Source organism: Danio aesculapii, chromosome 10 (assembly GCF_903798145.1).
Source record: "Danio aesculapii chromosome 10, fDanAes4.1, whole genome shotgun sequence".
NCBI classification, from domain to species: Eukaryota; Metazoa; Chordata; class Actinopteri; order Cypriniformes; family Danionidae; genus Danio; species Danio aesculapii.
In genome coordinates, this window is record NC_079444.1 from 28,690,748 (window position 1) to 28,717,355 (window position 26,608).

General features: G+C 35.5%; 2 protein-coding genes across 3 annotated transcripts in view; one reads left to right on the plus strand and one right to left on the minus strand.

Annotated features, from left to right (window-relative positions):
• cblb (Cbl proto-oncogene B, E3 ubiquitin protein ligase) overlaps positions 1-19,907 on the plus strand; it is a 123,641-nt gene extending 103,734 nt beyond the window's left edge. Inside the window, exons 11-19 of the mRNA XM_056466634.1 lie at positions 1,830-1,997; positions 2,076-2,432; positions 4,194-4,279; positions 11,921-12,049; positions 12,168-12,232; positions 12,366-12,470; positions 15,905-16,060; positions 16,142-16,264; positions 17,586-19,907. Of these exons, the coding sequence (XP_056322609.1) occupies positions 1,830-1,997; positions 2,076-2,432; positions 4,194-4,279; positions 11,921-12,049; positions 12,168-12,232; positions 12,366-12,470; positions 15,905-16,060; positions 16,142-16,264; positions 17,586-17,836 (1,440 nt within the window). The 3' untranslated portion in view covers positions 17,837-19,907. The remainder of the gene's footprint in view (positions 1-1,829; positions 1,998-2,075; positions 2,433-4,193; positions 4,280-11,920; positions 12,050-12,167; positions 12,233-12,365; positions 12,471-15,904; positions 16,061-16,141; positions 16,265-17,585) is intronic.
• Positions 19,908-19,981: 74 nt separating this feature from the next.
• The window catches only part of alcama (activated leukocyte cell adhesion molecule a), a 105,781-nt gene continuing 99,154 nt past the window's right edge, over positions 19,982-26,608 (minus strand). The window contains exons 13-16 of one of the 2 annotated variants that reach the window (XM_056466635.1): positions 24,354-24,380; positions 23,963-24,077; positions 23,580-23,703; positions 19,982-21,410 (exon numbers count right to left, since the gene is read on the minus strand). In XM_056466635.1, the coding sequence (XP_056322610.1) occupies positions 23,613-23,703; positions 23,963-24,077; positions 24,354-24,380 (233 nt within the window). In that variant the 3' untranslated portion in view covers positions 19,982-21,410; positions 23,580-23,612. The remainder of the gene's footprint in view (positions 21,411-23,579; positions 23,704-23,962; positions 24,078-24,353; positions 24,381-26,608) is intronic. The other variant, XM_056466636.1, reaches the window with a different exon arrangement.

A 26,608-nucleotide genomic window follows, 5' to 3' on the forward strand; every position in this document is an offset into this window, starting at 1 on the left:
GTATTACTGGCAAATTTGGTTGCCATAAATACTGGAAATTTTTATCTGCACTGTAAGTTAACTATTACAATTGTGCCGTAGTTTATATCCAAATGTAACTATTAATTTACAGCGTGCTTGTAAATTTTACATATTGTTGGCAATTTTTACAGTATTACCGGCAACCAAAATTGCCTATCATACTGTAAAATTGATAGCATTTTATAGTGTATCTGTGCTGTCATTTGGGCTTACAAGGAAACATACTGTATTTAAAAGAATAACCTGAAAAAGTCACAGACTTTAGTGAAAAATTAGGCATGAATGTTTAAAGTCATGGAAGTTTCTATTGTTGATATATATTTTTATTTTAGTCAATTAGAAATTTATTTTTGCATTGTTAAACATTTTGAAAGAAATAGTCTTTTATATATACAGTTTTAGTCAGTTAAATCTAAAGTTTTTAGAGTGATTATGTGTTCCTGAAAAAAGTCTGAATATGAATATTTCTTTTTTTCATTGTAGTTTAATTAACATTAATGACATACAGACAGCTGCTGGTTTATTAGGCTGCTGTCACTGAGTACGTTCAAAGGAACACCAACAATCCAATTTTAATGCCATTAAGACAATACTCTGATTAAGAGTCTACCATGTAAACAGCGATTTTTGATTAATTTAATCCGATTAAGGTCATAATGGAACTAAACAGAAATCGGATTAAGACATGTGAAGTATGCCGATTTTATTTGCATTACTGAAGTGCAGTACAGACATGTAAACATCTTAATCAAACTTTTACCATCGTGTAGGATTTTGGCCACATTTTGCGACGGGATAGTCAATACACACATGTCCGTTTGACACTATTTTCTGCACCTACTATGTCAGTGAAGGACCACAGATACCTGCATCATGAAATGTATAAGTTTTTGCCAATATAGTTAGCGGTATCAAATTCCGCTAAAACTACAATTTTCAATATGCAATATCTCGTTTTGTTCCTGAATGAAAGTGAAACTGCCAAACTGCAGTTAAAGTTGAATTATTGAATTGAATTATGTGCTAAACGGGATCATGTAAGGAACATTCAAAAAGCAACTCATGTAATCATCTTCATCATATTACTGTCTTATTCAGATAAAGGAAAATAATTCAGTTACTGATGTCCATGTAAACGTAGTCATTGACAGACCAAATATACGCATGCTGTTTAATTGCGCATCTGATATTCTCCCAATTTTTTTATTTTAATTTTATTATTATTATTATTTTGATTGTTTTAAGATTTACCTGTCCAGGGACTGCAGGGGAAAAATAGCAACTTTACTGAAACCTGACACAACACATCTTTCCTTTCGAGGTCAATGCATTTTTGTGAATGTTCCTGTTAAAAAAAGGTTTTTGTTCACTTTTTAAACATGACGGTGTTCATTTATGATAATATTTGCAAAATTAATCATAAAATTAAACTGGTGGCCATGGAGTATTCTAGGAAATATTATTATTCTTTTCTTATTTCCTATTCTATCTATTTCTTTTTCCTTCATATAAATATTTAAAAAATGCATTAGACTGATTGGGAATTGTTGCCAGTTGTTATTGCTTTTTTTGTTTATTTGATTTGTTTTAATCTTATTTGTAAGTCGCTTTTAATAAAAGCATCTGCATAAGAGTTAAATGTAAATGTATTAATGGTTACCTCAGCTTCAATGTAATTTTTAGGAAATTCGTCTGGTAGTTTTATTGATTAGAAAAGTTACAAAGTGGCCAATTTGTAATCTAAACCATTAATAGTAATGCTTGTCATTGTAAAAAGTTCTCATCAGTGTTTCTCTGTCTTTGTGTAGTCAATGGAGATCCAGAACTCGCCGATAATGTCTCCGAACTCATCTCCAGTGTGTGAACGCCGAAAAACTGCTGCGGATCACATGGGTCCACACTTAAACATTCCACCTGTCCCACCCCGTCTCGACCTCATCCGCTCTCCCGCTCCCAGTCCCACAGCCTCACCAAAGGTATCTTGCTTTTCTGATCACTACATTTTAATTTCCAATTTATTTCTAAATATCTATTTGTTGCTTCTCTAAATGCAGTCGTCTCCAGGAATGTCCAGAAAACAGGACAAGCCCCTTCCCGCACCTCCACCTCCACAGAGGGACCCCCCTCCACCTCCTCCGCCAGAACGGCCTCCTCATCTCCCTCAAGAAGGCCGCGCTGCATGGCTCATCACCCCTTCGTCGGGCCTTCCCCGGGACTCAAGAGCACCCCTAGAGGCCTGGAGCCCAAAAGACAGCACTGCATTGTCAGACTGCAGGACGTCTGCAGCAGACCGATCCCCCAAACTGGCCCACGCCGCCCCTTCACACATCAACGAGAGACCCCTCAGCTGCTCCAGCGCAGAGCTGGGGTTGAACCGGAACAGACTGATCGCCCAGACCGAGTGTAGTAAGGTTAGGAACGTGCACACACACACACATTCCTTTAGGATCATGCGGATCACGTTTTGGAAAAGCGACACTTTATATTAGGCCTGGAATGTTCTTTCTTTGATAAGCAGAGTGAGATAAGACGTGAGATAAGAGCTGAAAAATGACTGGACATTGTGTTTTGAAATCACCTAGAACCTTCTGTACTCATTCACAAGTCCTATTTTAAGCCATAAATATTCACTTTTTTTGTGCTCATGGCTGTTACTAAGCAACAGTGGTGATATTTCACAGTAAAGCAGGGCTATGAAATTTGGCTGTGTGGTAGTGCTTGTCTTTGGCCCTGGCATTAAAAAAAACGGTGTTATTTAATATCGCATTCATGGTTGCTGCAGTTGGCTTCCCACCCCAACATGTGTTTTTGCATATATCTGGGTTAATGCACAAGAATGCAAAATGCACACACTGTATTTGTGGCTCATTGGGAGTTTATAGATTATGTATTAAAAATGCATTCTCTGCATGAGGGGATGCATGAGAGTTAAATATTTGGTTACAGAGCCGCAGTGGGTCTCTCATTAAAGCCCTGTTGGTAACTGAGAATGTCTCTGAGATGAGAGGAGTGCATGTGGATTTTTTTTCTTTTTTGTTCTAGTAAAGTTTGCAACATGCAATTATATGCAACCACCAATTGACTGTAAACTTCTCTCTCTCTCTCTCTCTCTCTCTCTCTCTCCCTCTCTTGGTTCCTGGTTGGCATGCGAGTGTATGGATTAATTTAGTGTCACAGTGTGGGCACAGAGCGTTTTGCCCCTGTTCTCTCGTCACAAGCCTACATGGCTGTGTTCAGCCCACTGCCTGCAGGCCACAGCTAGTGTTCAGCATCACACGCTGCTCTTGATCTCTGAAAGAAACGAGTTCAGTCGTCTGAGTAGCTTCTAGAGCTTCTATTTTTCATGGACACATTTATTTGATGTTTTATGTGAAGACACTTTTCGTGTGCTCTCTATTTTTCTCTGATTTTTCTATTTGTGTATCATGGTAGAATATAAGTTAAAATCATTATTTTTTATTATTTAAAATTGAGTCTGTCTGTCTGTCTGTCTGTCTGTCTATCTATCTGTCTGTCAGTCTGTCTGTGTGTCTGTCTGTCTGTCTGTCTGTCTGTCTGTCTGTCTGTCTGTCTATCCGTCTGTCTATCCGTCTGTCTGTCTGTCTGTCTGTCTGTCTGTCTGTCTGTCTGTCTGTCTGTCTATCTATCTATCTATCTATCTATCTATCTATCTATCTATCTATCTATCTATCTATCTATCTATCTATCTATCTATCTATCTGTCTGTCTGTCTGTCTGTCTGTCTGTCTGTCTGTCTGTCTGTCTGTCTATCTATCTATCTATCTGTCTATCTATACGTCCATCCATCCATCCATCTTCAAACTGTTAATCTATCTATCTATCTATCTATCCATCCATCCATCCATCCATCCATCCATCCATCCATCCATCCATCCATCCATCCATCCATCCATCCATCCATCCATCCATCCATCCATCCATCCATCCATCCATCCATCCATCCATCCATCCATCCATCCATCCAATGTAATCTAATCAATCTTCTGTCCGTCCGTCCACCTACCTGTCTGTCTGTCAAATATGGATATCATCTGTATTTATATGGGTTTTGCATTATTTAAATGAGGCTGGTGTGTGTCTTTTATATTTACATTTTATCTTATACAATTTTAATCAACATATTCTTTTTGTGTGCATATGTTTCTCTGCAGTCTTTCATTAATGGTCTGTTACCTGGTGATGAGTATGACATTCCCCCTCTGCGTCACTCCCCTCCTCTTCTGGACCACAACCAGAGGTAAGTGCCACACACACAAACACACACTCCCATCTCTGGGCCTTGCTGCGGGTTTTATTCTGTGTGTCCATATAGATTATAATTGCGGTAAAGCAGCTCAATGTGTCTGCCATTATTCTGAAGCGAGCACTCACCAAACAACTGTGTTTATCCTGTCCAATTCATACAATTTTCATATGATTACAAATCACCTGTTTAATCTTCTCGAGAACTCTGTTTTTCTGTGGTCTTGATCTGATTGGGATGCTGATCCAGAGCATCTTTTCCTGCTCTGCTAAATAATCTGCTTTTGTGAAATTCAAATATTTATTTATTTATTTTTTAACCTTGATAAAAAGACAAAAATCATGTGGATTTAATAAACGTGTTAATGTGATTCAGGATCTGTATCCTGTGTATCTTTAGATCTCTGTCAGAACAACACACACACACACACACATACACAGAGCAATGTTTGGACACATGTGCACCAATTATGCAAGAGCACCAGGATCCGGAGAGCATGTGCTCTTTAAACAAACATGAAGGCATCCACACACATGCAGACACACACACACACACACACACATAGATCCAGCAGTGATGGACTTCCTGTGGGGCTTTTGAGGGAATTAAGCAGAACCAGCCTATATGAGGAGTTACACTCCAAATCATATTTCCTTTTCTGTCACTAACGCACATGCTCTTTCGTTCCTCTAAGTTTTGTGCTCTGCTCATTGATTATTGTCATTGTCATCTATGTAATTTTTATTATTAGACCGGCATGAATAGTGTTTAAGTTGATGAACGTCGATGTTTAATTTAGACAGTTTGTGTTACAGATATGAACAATCCCTTAAATCATGGTGCTTGTTGAGGAGAGGTGGGCTGTAGCTTTTTTTATTATATACTGTATATAAGTAATATTGCTCAAAATATCAAAAATGCTAATTTTCATTATTTCGCTGATGATATAGTCATATACACAGCTGCATCTACACCTAATCTGGCCCTTTCTCAACTACAGATTGCTTTTAATATACTTCAACATAATTAAAAATAGTTTTAAATGCTGATAAAACAATACTTAAAACTTTAACTTACGTTATTTTCAAATTCAAAACAAACTAAGCTAAAGCTAGGTTCTATTACTACTACTCATCATGGCGCAGAGATTGAATTGGTCTCTCAGTAGAAATTTTTTGGTATTTTAATTGATGATACACCTTCTTTAAGTTCTCTCATTCAGCAATTGGTGAAAAAATTAAAAGTGTATTTTAAGCTTTTAAGAATTTTAAGCTTCTGTTTTAGAATGAAGAACTACCTTTCTTTTGATGCTAAAAAGAAGCTGGTTGAAGCAACATTCATGTTAATATTGGACTACGGTGATGTTATATGTATGCATGCTTTGTCTAAGAGTTTGCATGCATTGGAGACTGTTTATCTAGGTGCACTTAGATGTATAACTAATTTTAAATCCCTTACTCATCATTGTGTATTGTATACTAGGGTAGGTCTGCTTGTCCATTCGTAGGCTCAAGCGTTGACATATGTTAGTTTACAAGTCTATATTGGGTTTACTCCCATCATATCTACAAAATTACATTTGTAAAAAACCTGTGCTTATCTATGGCCTTCGGACACAGGATATTTATTTACTGTCTGTTCCTAAAGTGTTAACTGTCAATTGTTTTTTGTTTGCTGTCTGTTAGACCCATGTAACATGTATACTGATAATCTTGACCATGACGTTCTTGTAAATGATATTTTTAATCTTAATGTGTCTTTCCTGGTAAAATAAAGGTTATAATAATAATTTAATCTAACATATTTACACTTTTAAAAAGGAGGATAATGATAAAACTGGACGCTTTTTAAAGTGAAAGTGAAAAACTGCAACACACAGAATCCCTAGCAGCACCAAACTACTCTGTAGTGTATGTTGTTGAAGTGTTTTGTGCATTAATATGTTGCTAAGAAGAGTTTTAAAAATAAACCTTGCTAAAATAGATGTGAAAAAGGGGTCTAAAATACTTACATCTTAGCAACTGCACAGCAAGCGCTCGAGCATAGTCATTGGTTTGGTTGTCAGTGTTAATGGCTTCATTCATGCGACACTGTTCTGCTCCTCTCAGCAGTTCCCGCTACAAGAAAAACTGTGTTTCTGTCACAACTTTGACAAATGAAACCGGCAGGCTGTGGAAACCACAATGGTTGCTGTTTAGAGCAAAGAAGAACAGTGTTGTGTATGTCTATGTGGTGTATCTTTCTATAGCGCTGTGTCAGTAGCTGGGTTGTTAGTAACTGTATCGCAAGTCTCTGTGTATGTATATAGAGCTGTAAAATAATTATCAGATCAATTGAAAATTCTCAGTTTCTCAGTTGGATTTTTTTTATTATTATGTATGGGTTTGACTGAAATGTTAAAATATAGTGTACTCTACCTGATAAAAGTCTTGTCGCCTATCCAAGTTGTATGAACAGCAAATAATAACTTGACTTCTAGTTGATCATTTGGTATCAGAAGTGGCTTATATGCAAGGCAAAGGCCACTAGATTATGCTCATTGTCCTAAAATTAAATATGATCATGCCTTGTTTTTTATTTATTTAAATAGAACAGTAAGGTCTGACTTTGCTTAGGCAAAAGTCTTGTTACTTAACAGAAATAATGTACAGTATAGAATATAAAGTCATGGTGCAGTGGAAAAATAATTAATATTGTGTATGACTCCCATGATCTTGGACGACTGCATCCATACATCTCTGCAATGACTCAAATAACTTATTAATAAAGTGACCTGGAATGGCAAAGAAAAAGTTCTTGCTGGACTCCCAGAGTTCATCAAAATTCTTTGGATTCATCTTCAATGTCTTCTTCATCCTACCCCAGACATGCTCAATAATGTTCATGTCTGGTGACTGGGCTGGCCAATCCAGAGCACTTTGACCTTCTTTGCTTTCAGGAACTTTGATGTGGAGGATGAAGTATGAGGAGGAGCGCTATCCTGCTGAAGAATTTGCCCTCTCCTGTAGTTTGTAATGTAATGGGCAGCACAAATGTCTTGATACCTCAGACTGTTGATGTTGCCATCCACTCTGCAGATCTCTCGCACACCCCCGTACTGAGTGTAACCCCAAACCATGGTTTTCTCTCACTAAACTTGAATGATTTCTGTGAGAATCTTGGGTCCATGCGGGTTCCAATAGGTCATTGCAGTATTTGTGATGATTGGGACGCAGTTCAACAGATGATTCATCTGAAAAATCGACCTTCTGTCACTTTTCCAAATGATCAACTAGAAGTCAAGTTATTATTTGTTGCTCTTACCACTGGGATTGATGACAAGACTTTTGTTAGGCAGTGTACAGCACACTATTTGAAGAGCTCTCTATTAAATTAATAGTTTCTATAGGATGCTACACAGTATGAAATTTTGTATTCATTCAATTTTAATAAAAAGTAAAAAAATCTAGAGAACCATAAAAATAATACATGTAGTTTACAGCATTTCACTTAAATTTAAATATAATTGTTTAATAAAACGGTTTTGTTTAAATGCACAAAAATATATTGTCTAAATTTACAGGGCAATAGATAAAAGTATTAAAAATATACATTTTCCTAAAGGGGTGTTTACTGTATGTTCTGTTCTTTAAAGGTCTGATTTCTTCAATGGGTGCACAATATGTCACATAATTAACGTTATCACAACAATAGTATATACAATATACATATCGCAGACGTGTGAAAAATTCAATGTATTTTATGTATTGGTTTATCTAAATTTGACCAATTAAATGGGGCTTTGCTACCTTTATGCCCAGTTGCTGTTCTGCTATTGGCTGAAGCGGCCTAAAGGCAAACCTACTGTAGAGATGAAAATAAACAAGAGAGGAAAATGATAACAGCCAATCAGAGTACGAATATATGTGGAGGTTTTCACTCATTTATAGTATTTTAAAGACTAAATGTTTGCACCTTGACAATTTTTTTTGCCTGAATTAGAATGAATTAAATAAAAAAATATATATTTTACGTTTATTTGAATATTTTTTTATAAATATTTTTTAAAAACAGCTAGTTAATAGTTTTTTTTCTTTGAAAATATTATATTGAAGAAATATTGCTATCTGAAAACTCAACAACAATATTGCACATCCAATATTTTTCCAGTATCATGCAGTCTTAATTTCTTCCAAATTTCAAATATAAATATTGCCATTTAGAGTAATTTTATTTACAGAAAATGTGAATTTGGTTCAGAATTCATAAATCAAGGTTATATTACCAAGTATTGATTTCTTACCTTAAAGGTGCAGTAGGTGATCTGCCAAAATACTATCCGGTTAGCATGTTATCTTTGGACGGCAGTGGAGTTTCAAAGCCACGCCTCCTGAAATTGCGAACGTGCGCACCGCGACATGACAGCAGACAACCCACTAGTTCAAGTTATTCGCCAGTTAGAAATGTAGTTAGTGGTTGGCTGGCAGCGTGCAGGAATTACACTTATTACTAAGCCTTATTACTATGCTATTTCAGAGCGAATATTCAGAGTAGCATGGTAAACAGTATAGGGAGGCTGTCATTGTTCAAAATTTAACCAAAGTGAATATAAAAAGCAACTTCAGCTCAATAAAGCAGGCTACGTGAAATAGCGCTATTTACTGATGCTTTGTTGTTAAACTAAATAAAAATTTGCATTATCGATGCTGTAAAAGGTCCATTATGAAACTGAAAATAGTCACATTAACCTTTTGCTGGAAGATTTCAGTGGCTGAACACTTCTGTGCATATAACCCATTCGTAAAACAACACAATCTACATCATCTTTGGGGGACTAAAAGGGTTTTAAAACATAACATTACCTGTCTAACAGAAATACTTCAGGTGTCGTCCTTCCTCCAGCATGCAAAAGTAACTCCAATATTCATTCAGGATTTTAAAAAGTTTCGATTCAGCATGTGGTTTTACTGCTGCCACTCTCTCTCTCTCTCGTGTTCACGTAAACGTGCGGCGTGCATGCAGACGTGCACGCGCTAATGGCGGATATGTGTGAAAAGAGACACGCATAAGCCCAAATCTGCATTTGTTGACAGACAGTTTGGGCTACTTATCGGAATTATGGGAGATGTCTGCCCGACAATATTTAATTGGATGAACATTTTTTAGTTTTATGCCTAGAATATAAAAATACAAACACATTTAGATTATTTACTTTAATCATTACTATTGGACTGTGAAGAGACTTTCAACCAGCACAACAAAAAATGTTTCTGAAGACAATCTCCTACTGCACCTTTAAGTTAAAAATAATGTTATGGCCATTACACTCACCAACATACATTTACTTCATGAAAACACACATTACTGACATTTGTTGAAGCCATTGAAGGTTTACAAAACATGTAAACCTCCTCATAGATATTGTAACCTCGACTGTAATTGGCTTCAGTTAAAATCTTGGCAAATATATACATGCCTAAACTTTCTCTTGATGCCTTTGAAATGCTTGAAAACGATCTTCAGTGTATCACCTCATCATCGCAGGGAGAAGTGTCTAAAGCGCCCTCTAATGGTGCATCAGGGTCAGAGCCAAAGCGTAGCTGTAAAAACAGCCCATCATTTCTCAGCCAGAGCTAGTTAACCTCTTTCCCCCACCGTAGGTGCCAGCCTGTTTAAATATTGGATGTCTTTGCCTACTTCAGCACAGCCTGTGACTCTCTTAGTTGGAGAATTACGTGATTAAACTGGCTAATCTCACGGCGAGCAGCTCATTCACTGCAGAGCTCTTGTTTCAGTGAGTCAGCATGAAGGCGGAGAGCATCCTCCAAATCTCTCGTCTTTTTCCAAGAGAGCTGAGGCATCACTTATAATGCTGTCATCTATGTAAATATTTACATATGCCTTTTCCATGCTTCTCTGTAATTTGGGAGCGCACAAGGCGGATTTATTTGACTGTTTACTTATGACATTATTCATATTTGGAGTTAGTGAGTTGTTCAGTTGTGTCAAATTTTCCATAGTATCTACATGAATGACTTCTCAAATCATACAGTTTGAGTGTGCTCCCATACGCTCGTGCTAAATGGGCCAAATAGCCCCATATAAAAATTATAGTGGGTATTATATAGTACTCTGAAGAGTACCCCTTGGCAACTGCATAGCAAGATACCACAAAAATCTTATCAAGTCTTTAACAATATACTATAATACGACTTGTCATCTTGGTTTGATGTTGCTAAGGTGTTTTGAGTATGGGGTATATGAACGCAGACTTTTAATTTTAATCAACCAGTCCCAGGGCTTACGGTGAATAGTCATCCCATACAAAATCGCTACATTTAAGATCTGATTTCTTTAAAAAACAGCTTCACTGCCTGGCTGAGATACAATGTAAAGCAGACCAAACAATAAGCACTGCATATATTTTTCCACGCCATGTCTTTAAAATATGAAAATTAATATTACTCCAGTATTTTTAATGGAGTTTCTGCACTAGCATTATGTTAATGACAGCGCCTGCGTTTAGATGGTCTTTCTCTTTTTACGCTTTAATAACCAAATGTATACTTATGGATTGGTCTATTTAACTGATTATATTTGAATTGCAATACAACATCGATGCTGTAAAAGGAACCTTATGAAATTAAAAATAGTCACGTAAAGCTCTCACCGGAAGTTCATCATTGGCTGAAAAAATTTACTCCTTATTCACTCAGAAATGTAGATCTTTTCTCTGTTGAACACATAAAAAGATATTTTGAGGAATGTTGGAAATCAGTAAAGATTAAGTTCCATAGTAGGATAAAAAATGCACTCGCATTCAGGAGAACATGCACACTCGAAACAAAAATGTTAACTGACCCAGCCGGGACTCAAACCAGCAACCTTCTTGCTGTGAAGCGACAGTGTTAACCACTGAGCCATCGTGCCTCCCCATGCTTCCATATATGGATGTAAAAGGTTTTGGCTTTCCAACATTCTTCCAATTACCATCTTTTATGTTCAACAGAAGAAAGAAACTAAAACATGTCTGGAACAAGTGGAAAGAGAGAGTAAATGATGACTGAATTTTTCATTTTGAGTGAGCTATGCTTTTTTCTATGAATTTTACTGCTGTATCTAGTTACAAAGTGTTTTGAACATGTTAACCGGTTTCTAAGTGGTTGCCAAGAAGCATTTTTCAAGTATGTTGCTATACGGTTAATAAAACACCTTAGTAACAATTCACAATGAACTAAAAACTACTTGTTCCAATTTTATGGAAGTGAATAATATGTTTGTTTCAGTATGTATAATAGGTTGTGTGGTTTCTAAGGAGTTTTTAGTATGTTCCTATACAGTTAGTAATGTGTTCTCAAACCCCTCAGAACACTTTGATCGTCAGAACATTAGTTCACATGTAACTAAGGGCTCTTTTTATACCTAGCAACCACATAGAGGACTCTAGTGACCATTATAGAAGCCTGAGTGACCTGCAATCTCTTTAGCCTTGTGGGAACTACTTTTGCATCAGGCCAAAAAATAAAAAAATCATGTGAAGTATAGAAATGTAGGGCTGTGGGCTGTCGATCTGTAGCCTGAAGGCATCATGGGATGATTTATGTGGTTTGATTGTGTACTGTAATTACTTTTTGTGTGTGTGTGTGTGATGTACAGACACATGAACCCCTTCACAAGCCCTCGGAGTCTGACAGACAGAGTAGAGGACGACTACCAGATTCCCTCATCGCATCCCGTTTGCATCACTCAGCCGGCCATCTGCATCCCCTTCCGCATCCCCAACAGGTAAACAGCACACACACAAACTCCCCCCTTCAAAATCAGTGTTTTAACACTTAAAGAACTTTACTAATGCTATATAATAATGTGCCTTATCTCTTTTTCTCTCTCTCTCTTTCTAAAGAGCTTTAGAAAATGGCTCAGCAGATCACTCCACAGACATAAAGAAACATAAACCTCCAGAACATGGTAAGAAAACACTTATATTTACACACGGCATCTCTCATCTGTCATCATTTTCTGTAAGATCATGTTTTGGTGTGACTGGTAGCGTCAGTTAGGCCAGCTGTAGGTCAGTATAACCCTGTGTTGTGTTCCTCAGGTGGGTTTGACTCTGGGCCGTTGATTTCTGCAGTGTCTCACACCACACAGTGTCCTCTTCACAACAGGACGCCCTCAGACTATGACATTCTACTGCCCCCTCAAGGTAGCCAATCACATGGCGCCTCAACCTGATTGGCTGCCTGATTAGCAGGCTGTTCAATGCTAGTTATTTCATCTATTGGTATTCTTTTCTTTTACTATAATGCTAGGATACACAAAATGAGCTATGGAATACAGTGCAGTCATTATTATTATTGTTATTATTATGAGTGGCTAAATTATATTGTTGGCTTATGTTTAATGGCCTGGTTTATGTGGTTATTATTATGTGGTGTTCATGTGGTGCTTTTTTAGACACTTAATTGAGTTGAATTTTGTTTTTTTACATTTTTTCATCTTCATTTCCATAAGCATTGATAAACATATGAAATATAGATTATTGAAGATTCATTTCCTATTGTTTAACACACCATCTTTATAAGCTTTAAGATATTACACCTTTCCTTATTTGCTTAAATCTAGGCCTGTATTATTATTATCAATTAATACTATAATTATTGATTAATTGTCTTACTGTGCTTATTTGATTGAATAACAATCATTTAAAAAATAACCATGAATGATTTTGCAGTATGAATTCAAATAAAGGGAAATTTAACCCTCTACTGCATGCATTATGATAGTTCTGTATAAAAAATGACTGTTTTTCTTTTCTTAGAATGTTTAAACTTCAAGTGCTGTAAAAAGAAATTGGGGGATTTTTTTTTGTACGGTATTTTCTGATAAGTTGCCATATGGCAACAACGTCCGATAGTGGATCTAATACAGACATTTCTAATTTACAGTTTTTCTCAGTGGCTTTGGTGCATTTCTCACAACACTATTTACATTTGCACAACAGTAAATGCATTTCTTAAAACAATTAGTACAAACTGCAAAACCTAGTAGATAACCTGCAAAAGTGTTACTTGCTCAAAATGGATAGCTCATTCCTCAAAAGCAAGTATTCATGTCAATGAAAGTGTCAGTGTCATCAAGATGAAAAGTCCTGACACCATTGTTTATGAACAAGATAGTCAAATGGCTTTGTCATGTTTTCATTGACAGTTTACTCTGTACATGTTTTCCAATGCAAAAAAGTCAGATTTTGTTGACACTTTCTGAAAATGCTCAAGATACTATTTGCACAGCCATTTGAAAACTACAGTAAAGTTAGACATCACTCTATTTAGTGAGGTATCTGAGTACAAGACACTGAATACGTATCTTTCACATTTTTACTGCATATGCTCTTTGCAATTTTAATTTAGTCACAACATTGTGCAAAAGAATAAAGTATAAGTATAACTGTATAACTATAACTGCAAAAGAATAAATATATTGCAGTACATATTAGTACTGAACCTACAACATACATATATACATATACATATATATATATATATGTGTAAATCATTCATAAAATTGTTCAATTTAGAAGACATTTTCATTTTATTTTATAAAGTTTGTATGACAGATTTCGACAACTAGTTTAACATTTGTGTATGTAATGACTAAAGTAATGAAATGAGGACTCTTAGTTTTATATGGAATGACTATTCAGCATTCACAAGTTTAGTTCATTCTGACTGACATGATATAAGCAAATGATAATGTTATAAAACAGCAGAGAGTTGTATGAAAGCAGTTGATGCATGTCCAAAAGCATTTGCAATTGGTTGGAATGAATGAGAAACTGCTACTATGATGTGCACAACTGTTTTGAGAAGTGCATTAACTGTTGTGCAAATGTAAATAGTGTTGTGAAAAATGGACCAAAGCCACTAAGAAAAACTAATAATTTTCTTATAATTTTGTTTGTTTTGATTTAATTGGTATTGCAGTATTATACGCTTTAACACAGAACTTATAAATGACACCTTATACATATTTTCCAACAACAGAAAAATGCTGCACATCCTGTGACTTAACCAAAGCACATAATTGGCTAAACTAAGGTCTTCTCTTTCCAAAAAAAAATTAAACCTCCACTGAAGATAGTTTTTAAGAATTTCAAAGGCATCAAGAGAAAGTTTATGGATGTATATTTGCCAAGAAGGTTAAAAGGTAACATAAATATGTTATGGCAACACCACGTGGTAGAGGGTTAAGTGCATGAAAATACTAAATATTCTTAGATCAATAATAGTTAATGACATAGAAAGGAGGAGATAATTATGTAATTACATTAAAATAATTGTTATATTATATTATATTATATTATATTATATTATATTATATTATATTATATTATATTGTATTATATTATATTATATTATATTATATTGTATTGTATTATATTATATTATATTATATTATATTATATTATATTATATTATATTATATTATATTATATTGTATTATATTATATTATATTATATTATATTATATTATATTATATTATATTATGTTATGTTTTATTATATCATATCATATCATATTATGTTACGTTACGTTACGTTATATTATATATTATGTTATGTTATATTATGTTATGTTATGTTGTTATGTTATTATGTTGTATTATATTATGTTTTTATGTTATGTTCTGTTATATTATATTAAATTATTATATTATATTATATTATATTATATTATATTATATTATATTATATTATATTATATTATATTATATTATATTATATTATATTATATTATATTATATTATGTTATGTTTTATTATATTATATTATGTTATGTTTTATTATATCATATCATATCATATTATGTTACGTTATATTATATATTATGTTATGTTATATTATGTTATGTTATGTTGTTATGTTGTATTATATTATGTTGTTATGTTATGTTATATTATATTAAATTATTATATTATATTATATTATATTATATTATATTTATATTATATTATATTATAATATATTATATTATATATTATAATGTATCATAATCAGGTTTGCTGAAAATACGTGTAAATGGAATATGAATATAACAAGGACAATAATGTTCAAAAAGATTCAAATTTGGACTTTTTCAACAATATTTTTAGTGCAATGAGCAAAGTTATTTTCTTTAACGAGTAGATATTAACAATTATCATGTTCGTTGTTTGTGCATGTTAGTAAATACATTTAGGTAACGGAATTTTATTGTAAAGTGTTACCAGAAAACCTACTATTTACTTCGAATGCAAGTATTTCTTAGATAATCTTAGGCACAAAATTGACAGCATGTGATTGACACTAAAGCACTTATTTTATGAAACTATTTATTCCATAATGCAGTCTATAATGCAATAAATGTACAAGTTTAACATGTTTAAAACGTTGTCTTGAAGTTAATATCATAGATGTTTACTGTATATTAAAAGAGTTATGTTTGTAAATGCATCAAGTTTTAGAACATCTCTTTTTAAAGATATAATCACAGGCCTGAGTGATATTTTAGCTCCATCTGTTGGTGAAAAGAGAAATTGCTGAGGCATAATGTATACAAAGAAAGACTCATCCTCTCTCTCTTTTTCTGTTTTCCCAGCATCTCCAATGGAAGACCCATTCAACGCTCTTCCTCCATCTCAGCCTCCTCCTCCTCCACCAATCAGGAACAGTTTCACAGAAGCCTCGTCCTCGTCTTTGTACGTCAGGCCTGCCCGACCCTCATCGGGACACGACCACTTTTTACTCAGCCCCGGTGAGACCAGCCGTCCAATAAATATCCAGTACTGCCATGATGGGGTTTATTCTGGTGTCTAATTATTACTGTGATTTACAGACACTTTCATAGACTCGTTGAATAACTCCGCTCCCAGTCCTCCAGTACGGAGACAAACAGGGGACAACATGAAGACGCCGTTCAGAGCCCCGCAAGACTACGATCAGCTGCCGCCCACATCAGGTATTACACACTGAATAAAGGCTGTAGATCGTTCTCTGTTCACATTTTGGCATGTTTGAGTTGATTAAAATGAACTCTTTTACATATTTTATGAGCTCATTTACATATTTTATAAGCTCATCTGATAAAGGGAGAATTACGTTTATGCACACACAACAAGCCCAGCTTACAGCATTGATTTGGGTGATCCATCCGGACGTTTTTTTTTTGCAAAATATAATACAAATCCAATTGATATATATATATATATATATATATATATATATATATATATATATATATATATATATATATATATATATATATATATATATATAATTTCAATTTATATATGAGAAAAAAATGTGCTGTCTTTAGTATTTGTTAATTGTTTGTTCATTTTATGGTCCGAATAATTCATTGATTTATTTTTGAGGGGATATTTTTTGTCAGTAATTCTACCATGATTTTACCATATTTTTTTAATACAGCAAAATAAAGTAAACATAAAAGTGACTCCATAAAAAGTGTGGGGGATCAACCGGTGTTAAAAGATTGATCGGGGATTTATTAGCTCATTTCAAGGAATCGAATCTTAGGATTCAAATCACTTGATTTGACTCAATTGAGTCAGACTGAATCAGATTAAAAGCTTTACACTTTATCTACCATTTGTCCAGCAAATAGAAGACATCGTATTTTACCAATCTCTTTTATATTATTTCCGTGGCCAACGATTATAATATAAATAATATAAGTATTGGGTTAAATTTTAGCAAGAGAACAAAACCTACAGCTCGAGGCAATGATTTAGAAACACAAAGACATGAACACAGTTCTTACCAAAATGAAACAAATATTTATTGATCTACACTAGGAGACATGAAACTAACTACTTAATAAACAAAAAAAAACAAACAAACGCGCACACACACACACATTGACACATACTGTACACACTGAGGCAGTTCAGAGGATGCAATATGAGTTGACAAGAGCTTAAACTCTTGAGTTTAAGCTTAAAATTTGTATAATATTTATAAAATATTTATGAGCAGAATGAAAAAATCCACAACATTTCCAGCACGAGCAGAATGTGCCAAAAATACACCCGTCATTTCCTAATAAAACAGCTGTGAGCGCAGTGTTGTTCTGAATACATAATAGCCTTGCAGGTTTATTAAATGAAGCCATTAGCCATCGAGATGAATGCGCTCAATGAATTATTAATTATTAGCCTGTAATGGCTTTTTAATGTGTTCAGAGCCGTTTTAGCCGAGCTGCTACCATCCACTCTCAGTGGCCCATTTTGACTAAAACACTCTTTGTTTCCCGTCTACAGTGGCCGGAGATTGTTTTAGGGCACCTGAGAGACCTCCAAAACCACTTCCCCGAATCATCCCGCCAGACATCCACAGAAGGCCGCACGAATCATCCAGGGAGAACGTCGACGCCAAGATCGCCAAGCTGATGGGCGAAGGATACTCGTTCGAGGATGTCAAGCGAGCGCTGATGATCGCGCAAAACAAGGTGGACGTGGCACGGAACATTTTGCGCGAGTTTGCGCTAGTCGCCCCAAGACAGGGCCTGTAGCCCACATCCAAATATTTCAAACAAACTACGACTGATTCTAAAGCGTACAAACCGCTTGCTTTCGTTTAGCGAATTTGCCAAACAAGACGAAAACGTGCGCTTTTTCTGCCAAAAGGAGCCCAACTGAGTGTTGCTTTTGGGATCCTGTGAAAAACAAAAAAAGCCTTGTGTTTACAGTGACGTGGCTTATGTGCAGCGCTCAGGTCAGCTCGAGAGAGGAGCTGAAATTCAATTTTTCATATTTTGGAGGTGTCCATCCACGTTTCAGAGTGGGTTTGATGCATCCTTCAGAGTTTGTGTTCCTCACCAATTGGTTCGGATGGAAATGAGCAGCTCTGAGCGCTTCTGTTTGTGTTGCCCAGTGTCTGCAGGCTGTTCATGGCTTTCCTGCCACTGCTGCTCCCACCAAACACACACATACACACACAGACACACACACACACACACACACACATAGACATAGACGTCCAGCTACTAGCTTCTGGCCTCTCTGGTTTCATGAATTTTACAGTAATGGCTCTCGGCGTGACCGTTTCTCTTTTATCTTGGTAATTTGCCATGAACATGATAAACCAGATCACATCTTCTGAGGCAGAAGAAGAGAGATTGATTCTGAATATCAGGTTCACAGTTCTCTCTTTTTATTTTAGGTTGCCTGCTTTTTTTATCAGATAGTTCACCCCAGTATTTAAATGTGCTATTCCTTTATTCACCCTCAGGCCTTTCAAGATAACTTCAGTTAGAGGATTTTTAGCTTTTTGGTGATTCATAAAATGCAAGTCAATGGCTACTTTGAAGGACAAAAACAACAACAAACATCATTCATTCATTTTCTTTTCGGATTAGTCCCTTTATTCATCAGTGGTCGCCACAGTGGAATGAACCACCAACTAGCATATGTTTTATGCAGCGGATACCCTTCCAGCTGCAACCCAACACTGGGAAAACAACAAACATATACAGGCAAAATTAAATGAATACATTGAAAATACAGTGAGGTCTCATGAAGTAAAACAGACCGAATGTGCTAGCTGAACATTATTACTCAGCCTAAGTTGTAATTATGTTGTTAATAATGTTTTTTTTATGTACAAATGGTTTTATTTCACAAGACTTCAATTTAGGGTCATGTATTAAATTAGTTTTAACCATTTTAAATGGTAATCGTTGGATTTTCTGAATCACCGAAGACCACCGTTTACATTCAAAAACGTTTTTTAATGTTCTTTTGATAAATAAAGTCAACTTGGATGGTCTGAGGGTGAGTAAATGAGCACATCTTTGCATGAACTATCTTTTTAACATTCGCCTTCAACATTTGCGTGGATGTCAGCATTAGCAAGCAAGGGCTAATATGGTTGTTCCATCTTCTGTAAATAGGAGGGACTGTGAACTTGTCTATTAAACAACTCCATGTCTGCACCCCCCTCCCCCCCGAATTCATCGGTTGCTTTATTTATTTTACATTCCTTCCCTTTTCCTAATATCAGTCACCCCCCAGCCCACCTGCACTGACGCAATATGCAAAATAAAACAATTTAATAGTAAAAAAATAAGTGGACATGCATTGTTTGTATTAGCGAAACAAATTAAAATACACGCAGATGATCATCACAATTGAATCTGACGTCAACCACAAGCTGAAGATTAAGCAACATCGTCATGGGAATTCTGGGGATTTAAGCTGGACGGCTTTGACTTTTTTTTGTTCCCCTTTGGCTTTGGTCATTCCTCCCTATCAGGTTTTTCTCTTCAACTTGAAATGTCATTTTTTGCACTGGCCTCGCTCTCCATTTTACACTTGAACGTCTGAGAACTAAGTGGACCCTCCAGCAGAAGAGGATGATTTCTGTTCATTTCCCCTCTTCTTCTTCCTCTTTTCTTTTTTACCAGAGATTTTAAGTTTGTCGGGAAATGCCTTGTGGATCAGTTGAAACCAGTGACGTGTGCAATTAATTTATACTTTGTTAAAAGTTTTCTCAGAGATTATTTTCATCTTTCAGTAATGTTGGTAACCCGTGATCTGTTCTTGTGGAGAAAACACATTTTATAAAAGCCAGTATTAACATTAGCTTACATGTGTTTTTGGATTCATTGACCTCCCCCCTGCCCCATAACCCATCGAAAAAACAAAACACCAGAACGTTTAATTAAAATTTACACTTTTATTGTCAACAAAAGTACAAAAACAAAAGTCAGTATTTACAATACTTTATGGCCTTCTTTTGCGGTTACCCTCTTTGGTTTCACTGCTGACCTGATGGTTCAAAATATGCGTGAACATTCAAAACACTCGCTTTGTGGAGCAAAACAAAAAAGTGAGCGCTGGATTTCTTCGAAACATCCGTGATGATTACATTAGAAATAAAAGGGGTCTCTTTAGTGACTAAGCAGAAGCACAGCTATCCTTCTCACACTTTTATAAATAGCCGAACACAAGTCAAACATATTTACAGCTTCTTCAGACCACAGTGAACAAAAAACAATTGCTTCAGACCATCCCTAAAGACTACAGTGTAGGACATCAACCTGACAAATGCTTTAAATACAGAAAATCAAATGTAGTCTGAGGGAAGTGCAAAACCGAAAAGGCTATACAGTGAGGTTTCACATTAACATACTTGGATTCATTTCCAACTCTTTCTGTTAAGGCAGAATAAGGGGCTATTCTTTAATAGTTTACTTCCTACCCACAAAAATAAAGGCTCTGCATGCAAGGTTGCTAGCACCCAGTCTGAAACCGAGAGCGGGATGTTTGCTTCTATTAAATGCAAGTCACGTCTAAGTCGCTACGTTGGATTCTGCTGAACTCCTACATCTATGACATCATGCAGTGCAACCTGAAGGCCACTGGGTGTAGCAGGATGATTCCCTATGCTATGCTAATTGTCTAAACCCGTTTCACTACTTAGCCACTTTCGAACTAGAGGAAATAACATGAAGAGGTATCAATAAATAAAAGATGAGCGAACAGAGGTGTAACAGCAGTGAAGTCATCGTTCTTCCAGCATCCGACTGCGTTCTTGGGTGTTTGTTTTTTCCGAAGGGACTGTGCAGTTTCGATATGTAGTCCCACAGTCCGTATTCTTTTTTTTAAATAATAATAATCCCAACGTTAAGCAGAGTGAATGCACTCCCCTGACTTATTTACACAGGCCTAAAAAGTGTACAGCGAATTTACATTTTCTTTTTTTATACTAGAAGGGAAACAAAACGGCTGTGCCCACCACATCAGCAATGCGTATGAAACGAAGAACATTCACGGGGAACACAAAAAGAAAACATCGGAATCGATCAAAAATAAAAAGCAGTCCTCAGTGCAGACTAAATTTACAACACAAGTGGTTTTATCGTGGTGGCGGGATTTCTTTCTTTCTTTTTTTTCTTTTCTTTTTTTCTTTTTTAGGAAATTGTTTGTTTGCAGTAGGAAATATTTTGGAAACATTCTGCGATGCGTGATGCGCACGAGCAGCCAGAAGGAGGCGTCGCCGTCCAATCAGATGTCTGGAATAAGATGATCGAAGTGTGTAGTACTGCACATTCAGTGTGACAAGGCCTCTTTCCTGGTTCAAACCTGACAAAAATATACATAAACATATTAAAAACATGATAAGACTTTAAATGTGGAATTTAGAAGCTTTTCTAAATGAACTGGGTGGTTTGAACTAATCGTTTGCATTCAAGGTGCCGCGAAGTGCTTTGAAATGTTCATTTTTATTTGATGTTTGACGTATTCTCAGCCAAAACACCAAGAGCAATTGGGACAAAATGTAGCTCCTCCCCTTTAAAAAAAAAAAAAAAGACAGCCAATAGCGTTGTGTTTTATCACTGCTCGGCCAGTGAGAGTGATTGAGCTCAGGTGCATCAAATGTAAATCAAGTGGGGACGGGGCATGTCAGATACTAGAGAGCATTTGATTGGTCATGATTTAAAGTATGACCTGAATAAAATGGTTGATCCATTTAGGCGGAAGTGCTAACTTATATTTATCACACCAGCTCTAATTGAAAGCCACTGAAAAATGAGTTGGTACCTTTTTTTGGTAATTTAACTGCACTATTATAATGTGTTGTATTATTACTGTAATGTACTGCATGATTTAGATTACATTGTAAAATCAGTGGTTTGACACCTTGCTGCTGTAAATGAAATGAAAATTTCCACCTCAGTGAATAATTTACCATCACAGCTTTTTATGATGACAAATGAAAAATTCCTCATATTAATTCCCGGAAATGAGAATAACAGAATACAAAAGGTTGCCGTGTTCTTCTTCAACTTGTGGGAAGTGCAAAACGACTCATCTACCAGACCAGACATTATTGACCCTGATTTAGTCTTTAAATTCACATTTAGAAGATATAAAACTGATGTAAACATGTAAAGCTTGTAGTTTGTCACTTCTGCCTAAAAGGATGAGCGTTTTTTTAAATGGTTTTCAAAAACAGTTAACAATATATTGCAGAAAATTAGAACATTAGAAAAAAATACAATCTGCATAATACATTTTAAAGAAGAGAAAAAAAACCTAATTAAATAAAGTAGAAAAAAACAGGCCAAATTATATAAGGTTATACATTATAAGCCATTTTTGACTTTTAAAAGATTTTTAGTTTTTTATGCCCATTAAGGACAAAATATATGACTTAAAGTCAATTAAAATAGCCAGAATTGGAGTATTTTGCAAAAATTTACACTTGTGAATAAAAATAACCCATAATAATAAAAAGATTAACAATGTACTGAATGCAAATTTTTAATTTGTAATAAAAGAAAATTGTCAAACGTATTTAAACACATTTCAACATTTGTCTTTTCTCAGAGATAGATATATAGTTCTGTCCAAAACAGTTTCACACAAGTACATCCACAAAAAAGATGAACAATGTTTTTTTCCAAGTCACAAAATGTACATTTGTTTTCAATATTTAATATATATTTACTAAGTAAATTATTACAAGGATAGCATCTATATAACATTTTATTTGTAATTTCTTTTACTTAGTTAGCAAATATTTATGTGGAAGATTCCAAGTAACGTCCCAAATTATGTTATAAGTGGCCAGCCATTTAAAAGAAGAAGCTGAAACTGGTTAAAAAAAACTTTGCATCATACGGTTACTGAATTTGTCATCAACTATTAATATCCCTTCTGTTGAGACTGAGATTAATCATGTCACTTCAAACTTCAGTTTCTCATCAAATCATGACCAATCAAATGCTCTCTAGTATCTGTCATGGCTCCCCCCCACCCCCTCTGCCCCCTTCAAGACACTTCACATTAGCTTTTCATTTGATGCACTTGAGCTCAGAGCTGTGATGAAACGAAACTAACCATCCCCATATCATAATTGGCTTCATCACTCTTTCTTCATCAATCAGCTAGTGTGTTGTGTGTGGTCTGGCATAATATGGCTGCTGTCACGTCATCAAGTTGGATGCTGAACACTTGTGGTGGATGTTGAGATTACCCCCCCAAAAAAATGTGTAAAGTGTTTTGAGTGTCTGGAAAAGTGCTATATAAATGCAAGGAATTATTCATATTATTATTTGTATTATTATTAAAGCTATAAGCATATACATGGATATAGAACAATTTCATTAACTGTAAGAAATATTTAACGACATATTTTATAGCCAAAAATATATATTTTTTTCAATTCAACCACCACTGACAGGTGTGATTTTTAGACCTTGCCCTGTGCTTTTGAAATCGTAAAACTGCGAAGAAAAATATCCTCACCTTTTTCGTTCCTTTTGACGGCTCACTCCACTCTTAGACATCTGCTTTATGATTGTTCTCCTCCAGTTTCTTACTCTCCTCTGAAGTGCCTGCCTCCTTCTCTCCAGTCTTCCAGCTGCCTTGTCTAACAGGACAATTTTACCTTGATTAATCTTTCAGCACATTTCAAACTGAGCTCTGCGGCTACACCATTTCTGCCTCACTCCGCTTTCTCATGTCAATCTGAACAAATCATGATGATGTATAACAGCAGATACGGTGACTTCTACTGCAATCACACATACTTCATCCGATATACAGCTTGTAATTTAAACGTAGAGTATGATTTAGGCCTGAAGTACGCTGCACTTCTTCATACTTGACTTGCTTTTGCGATGTCTTACCTTGTTTTCTTGATATACAACCAGTAGATGAGTCCCACCAGGGCAGCAGCTAGAAACAGTCCAACCACGACACCCACAATCACTTTGGCCTGCTCCGCGCCATCTTCGTTTTTTCCTAAAGATACAAATATAGCACTTTATGACTTCCTCTAAAAGCATTATGACTCCTGACCGGGAAAGGGAGCCCTGGGAAATGAAAAATGATTGACAGAATTCTGCTATTTGAGACAAAAATAGGCGCTGGGATTATTTCAAGAAGCATTTTTTCCTGTTGGTGTGTCGTGAAAGAGTTTGCATGATGTCAGGATGCTTGACACCCTCCGACTCATAATCTTATAAATTCTAATTGATTTAAAGTGAAATTGAAGTGAATGAAATCAGATTCTCTTACCTGGTCTGGGCTTGTCCTCCTCAAATACTGAAATCAGATATAAAATCAAATTAACTTTGGGTGCAATATTAAACCTAAGTAACTAGCATTTACACAAATTTGGTAGGGGGAAGAAGCCACCACCCAACTGTGGTTTTTAGATGCAAAACCAGTTTAAATCAGAAGTGAGTGTTTTCCAATCAGATTCTAGTAAAGGAGACCACAAGCATGCGGTAGCGGTCGGAAAGAGAAGAGGAAGAGAAGGAAAAGGGACAGCAGTCCAAGCACCCTGACACAGACAAACAAAACCCGAGCCAAAGCCAGAACCAAGAGAGAAAGACAGTGTCTCATGCCCTGTGAGTGAACAACGGGACCTGAGAGAGAGCAGCCAGCCCTGTCTTTCCAGTGTTCACACAAGGATACGTCTAATAATTACAGTATTGTAAAATGACCACTACTGTAAATCTCCCTGAATTTGAATAGTGCAACAAGCAAAATTCTGCGAAACATGCTAGTTTTCACAGATCTCCTCACATGCATGTAAATTATGTTAGATATGGCATCTATCAGGGCTGTCAAAACTATTTATTCCCAATACTAAAAATCTTAAAGGTACAACTTGCTCAAAAAATTAAATCTAGCTCTTCTAGGGCTGGTCGATATGGCAAAAATGCGATCTCGATAATTATTTTCCATATTGAACAATAACGATATATATTTCGATATCAGTTGTCAGTGCTTCCAGATTTAAAAGAGTGTCCCAATAATGACTGAAGCCACAAAAATTAGGTGGTCCATTGAATAGCAAAACACATTTTCGGCCGATTAATTTTCGGTGGCCGAAAATTCGGTACATTTCTAATATCAACACACTTTTAGATTCCCATTGTTGCACATTTCTGCTGTGTGATTGGCTCTTAGATCAATATAGAGTAAAAAAGTCGAGCTTATCATTGTTATTGACATAAATTTTATTGTGATTCGATATAATATCGTTTATTGGCACAGCTCTAACCTCATCTTAGTGTTGTATTTTTTTTTTCAGTAAAATGTTAAGAGTGAATTTTGTTTTGAAACTGTGGTGATTCATGGAATGATTCATAAAATGTTGGTGATTCAAGAAATGTAACTTAAAACATAAACAGGCAAAACAGAATAATAACTCGGGGCTCCTAATGATACATTTAGAGAAGCAACAGGTCTGTGCAAGAAACTGAACATTATTTTTGGAATAAAGCATAGCTGAGCTTGTTCATGACATTACAAAGTTTCCTATTGCATAAATGATGTTTGCACAGGTACAAACTCACAATATAGGTTGCACATCCAGTATAATCATAAGTACTGTAATTATACTACCTGACAAAAGTCTTGTTGCCTATCCATGTTTTAGAAACAGCAAATAATAACTTGACTTCTAGTTGATCATTTGGTATCAGAAGTGGCTAATATGAAAGGCAAAGGCCTCTAGATTACACTTATTTTACCAAAATAAAATATGATCTTGCCTTGATTTTTAATTATTTAATTTGGACAGTAAGGTCTGACTTTGCTTAGACAAAAGTCTTGTCACTTAACAGAAATAATGTACAGTATAGAATATAGTCATGGTCGAGTGAAAAAAATATTGTGTATGACTCCCATGAGCTGCATCCATACATCTCTGTAATGACTCTCATAACTTCTTAATAAATTCATCTGAAATTTTGTAATGTAATGGGCAGCACAAATGTCTTGATACCTCAGGCTGTTGATTTTGCCATTCACTCTGCAGATCTCTTGCACGCCACCATACTGAATTTTCTAATAGGTCTTCTGCAGTATTTGTGATGATTAGGAGGTTCAACAGTTGATTTTCTGAAAAATCTACCTTCTGTCACTTTTCCAAATGATCAACTAGAAGTCAAGTTATTATTTGTTGCTCTTACAACTGGGATCAACGACAAGACTTTTGTCAGGTAGTTTTTCCCTAATTTTTATAAACAATACACTAACAAGCACCCCTTGTTCATGTTTTTGTATTTGGAATTCTATGGTGACACTATCAATACCCCAAAACAGGGCCTAAATGAATCTATGGCATAACACGGTGCGATTCCTACAAAATGGTTGAGTCTTAGAAAAAATTGTATATTTAAGTTGTAGGACATAAACCCCTGTCACAAGTCAAATCTTCTAATTAGAATAATTATGATTACATGATGCAGCTAAACTCATCAATCTGTTTATTTAATTATACCTCTGTATCATCAGGGGTACATGCATTAATTTTGTTT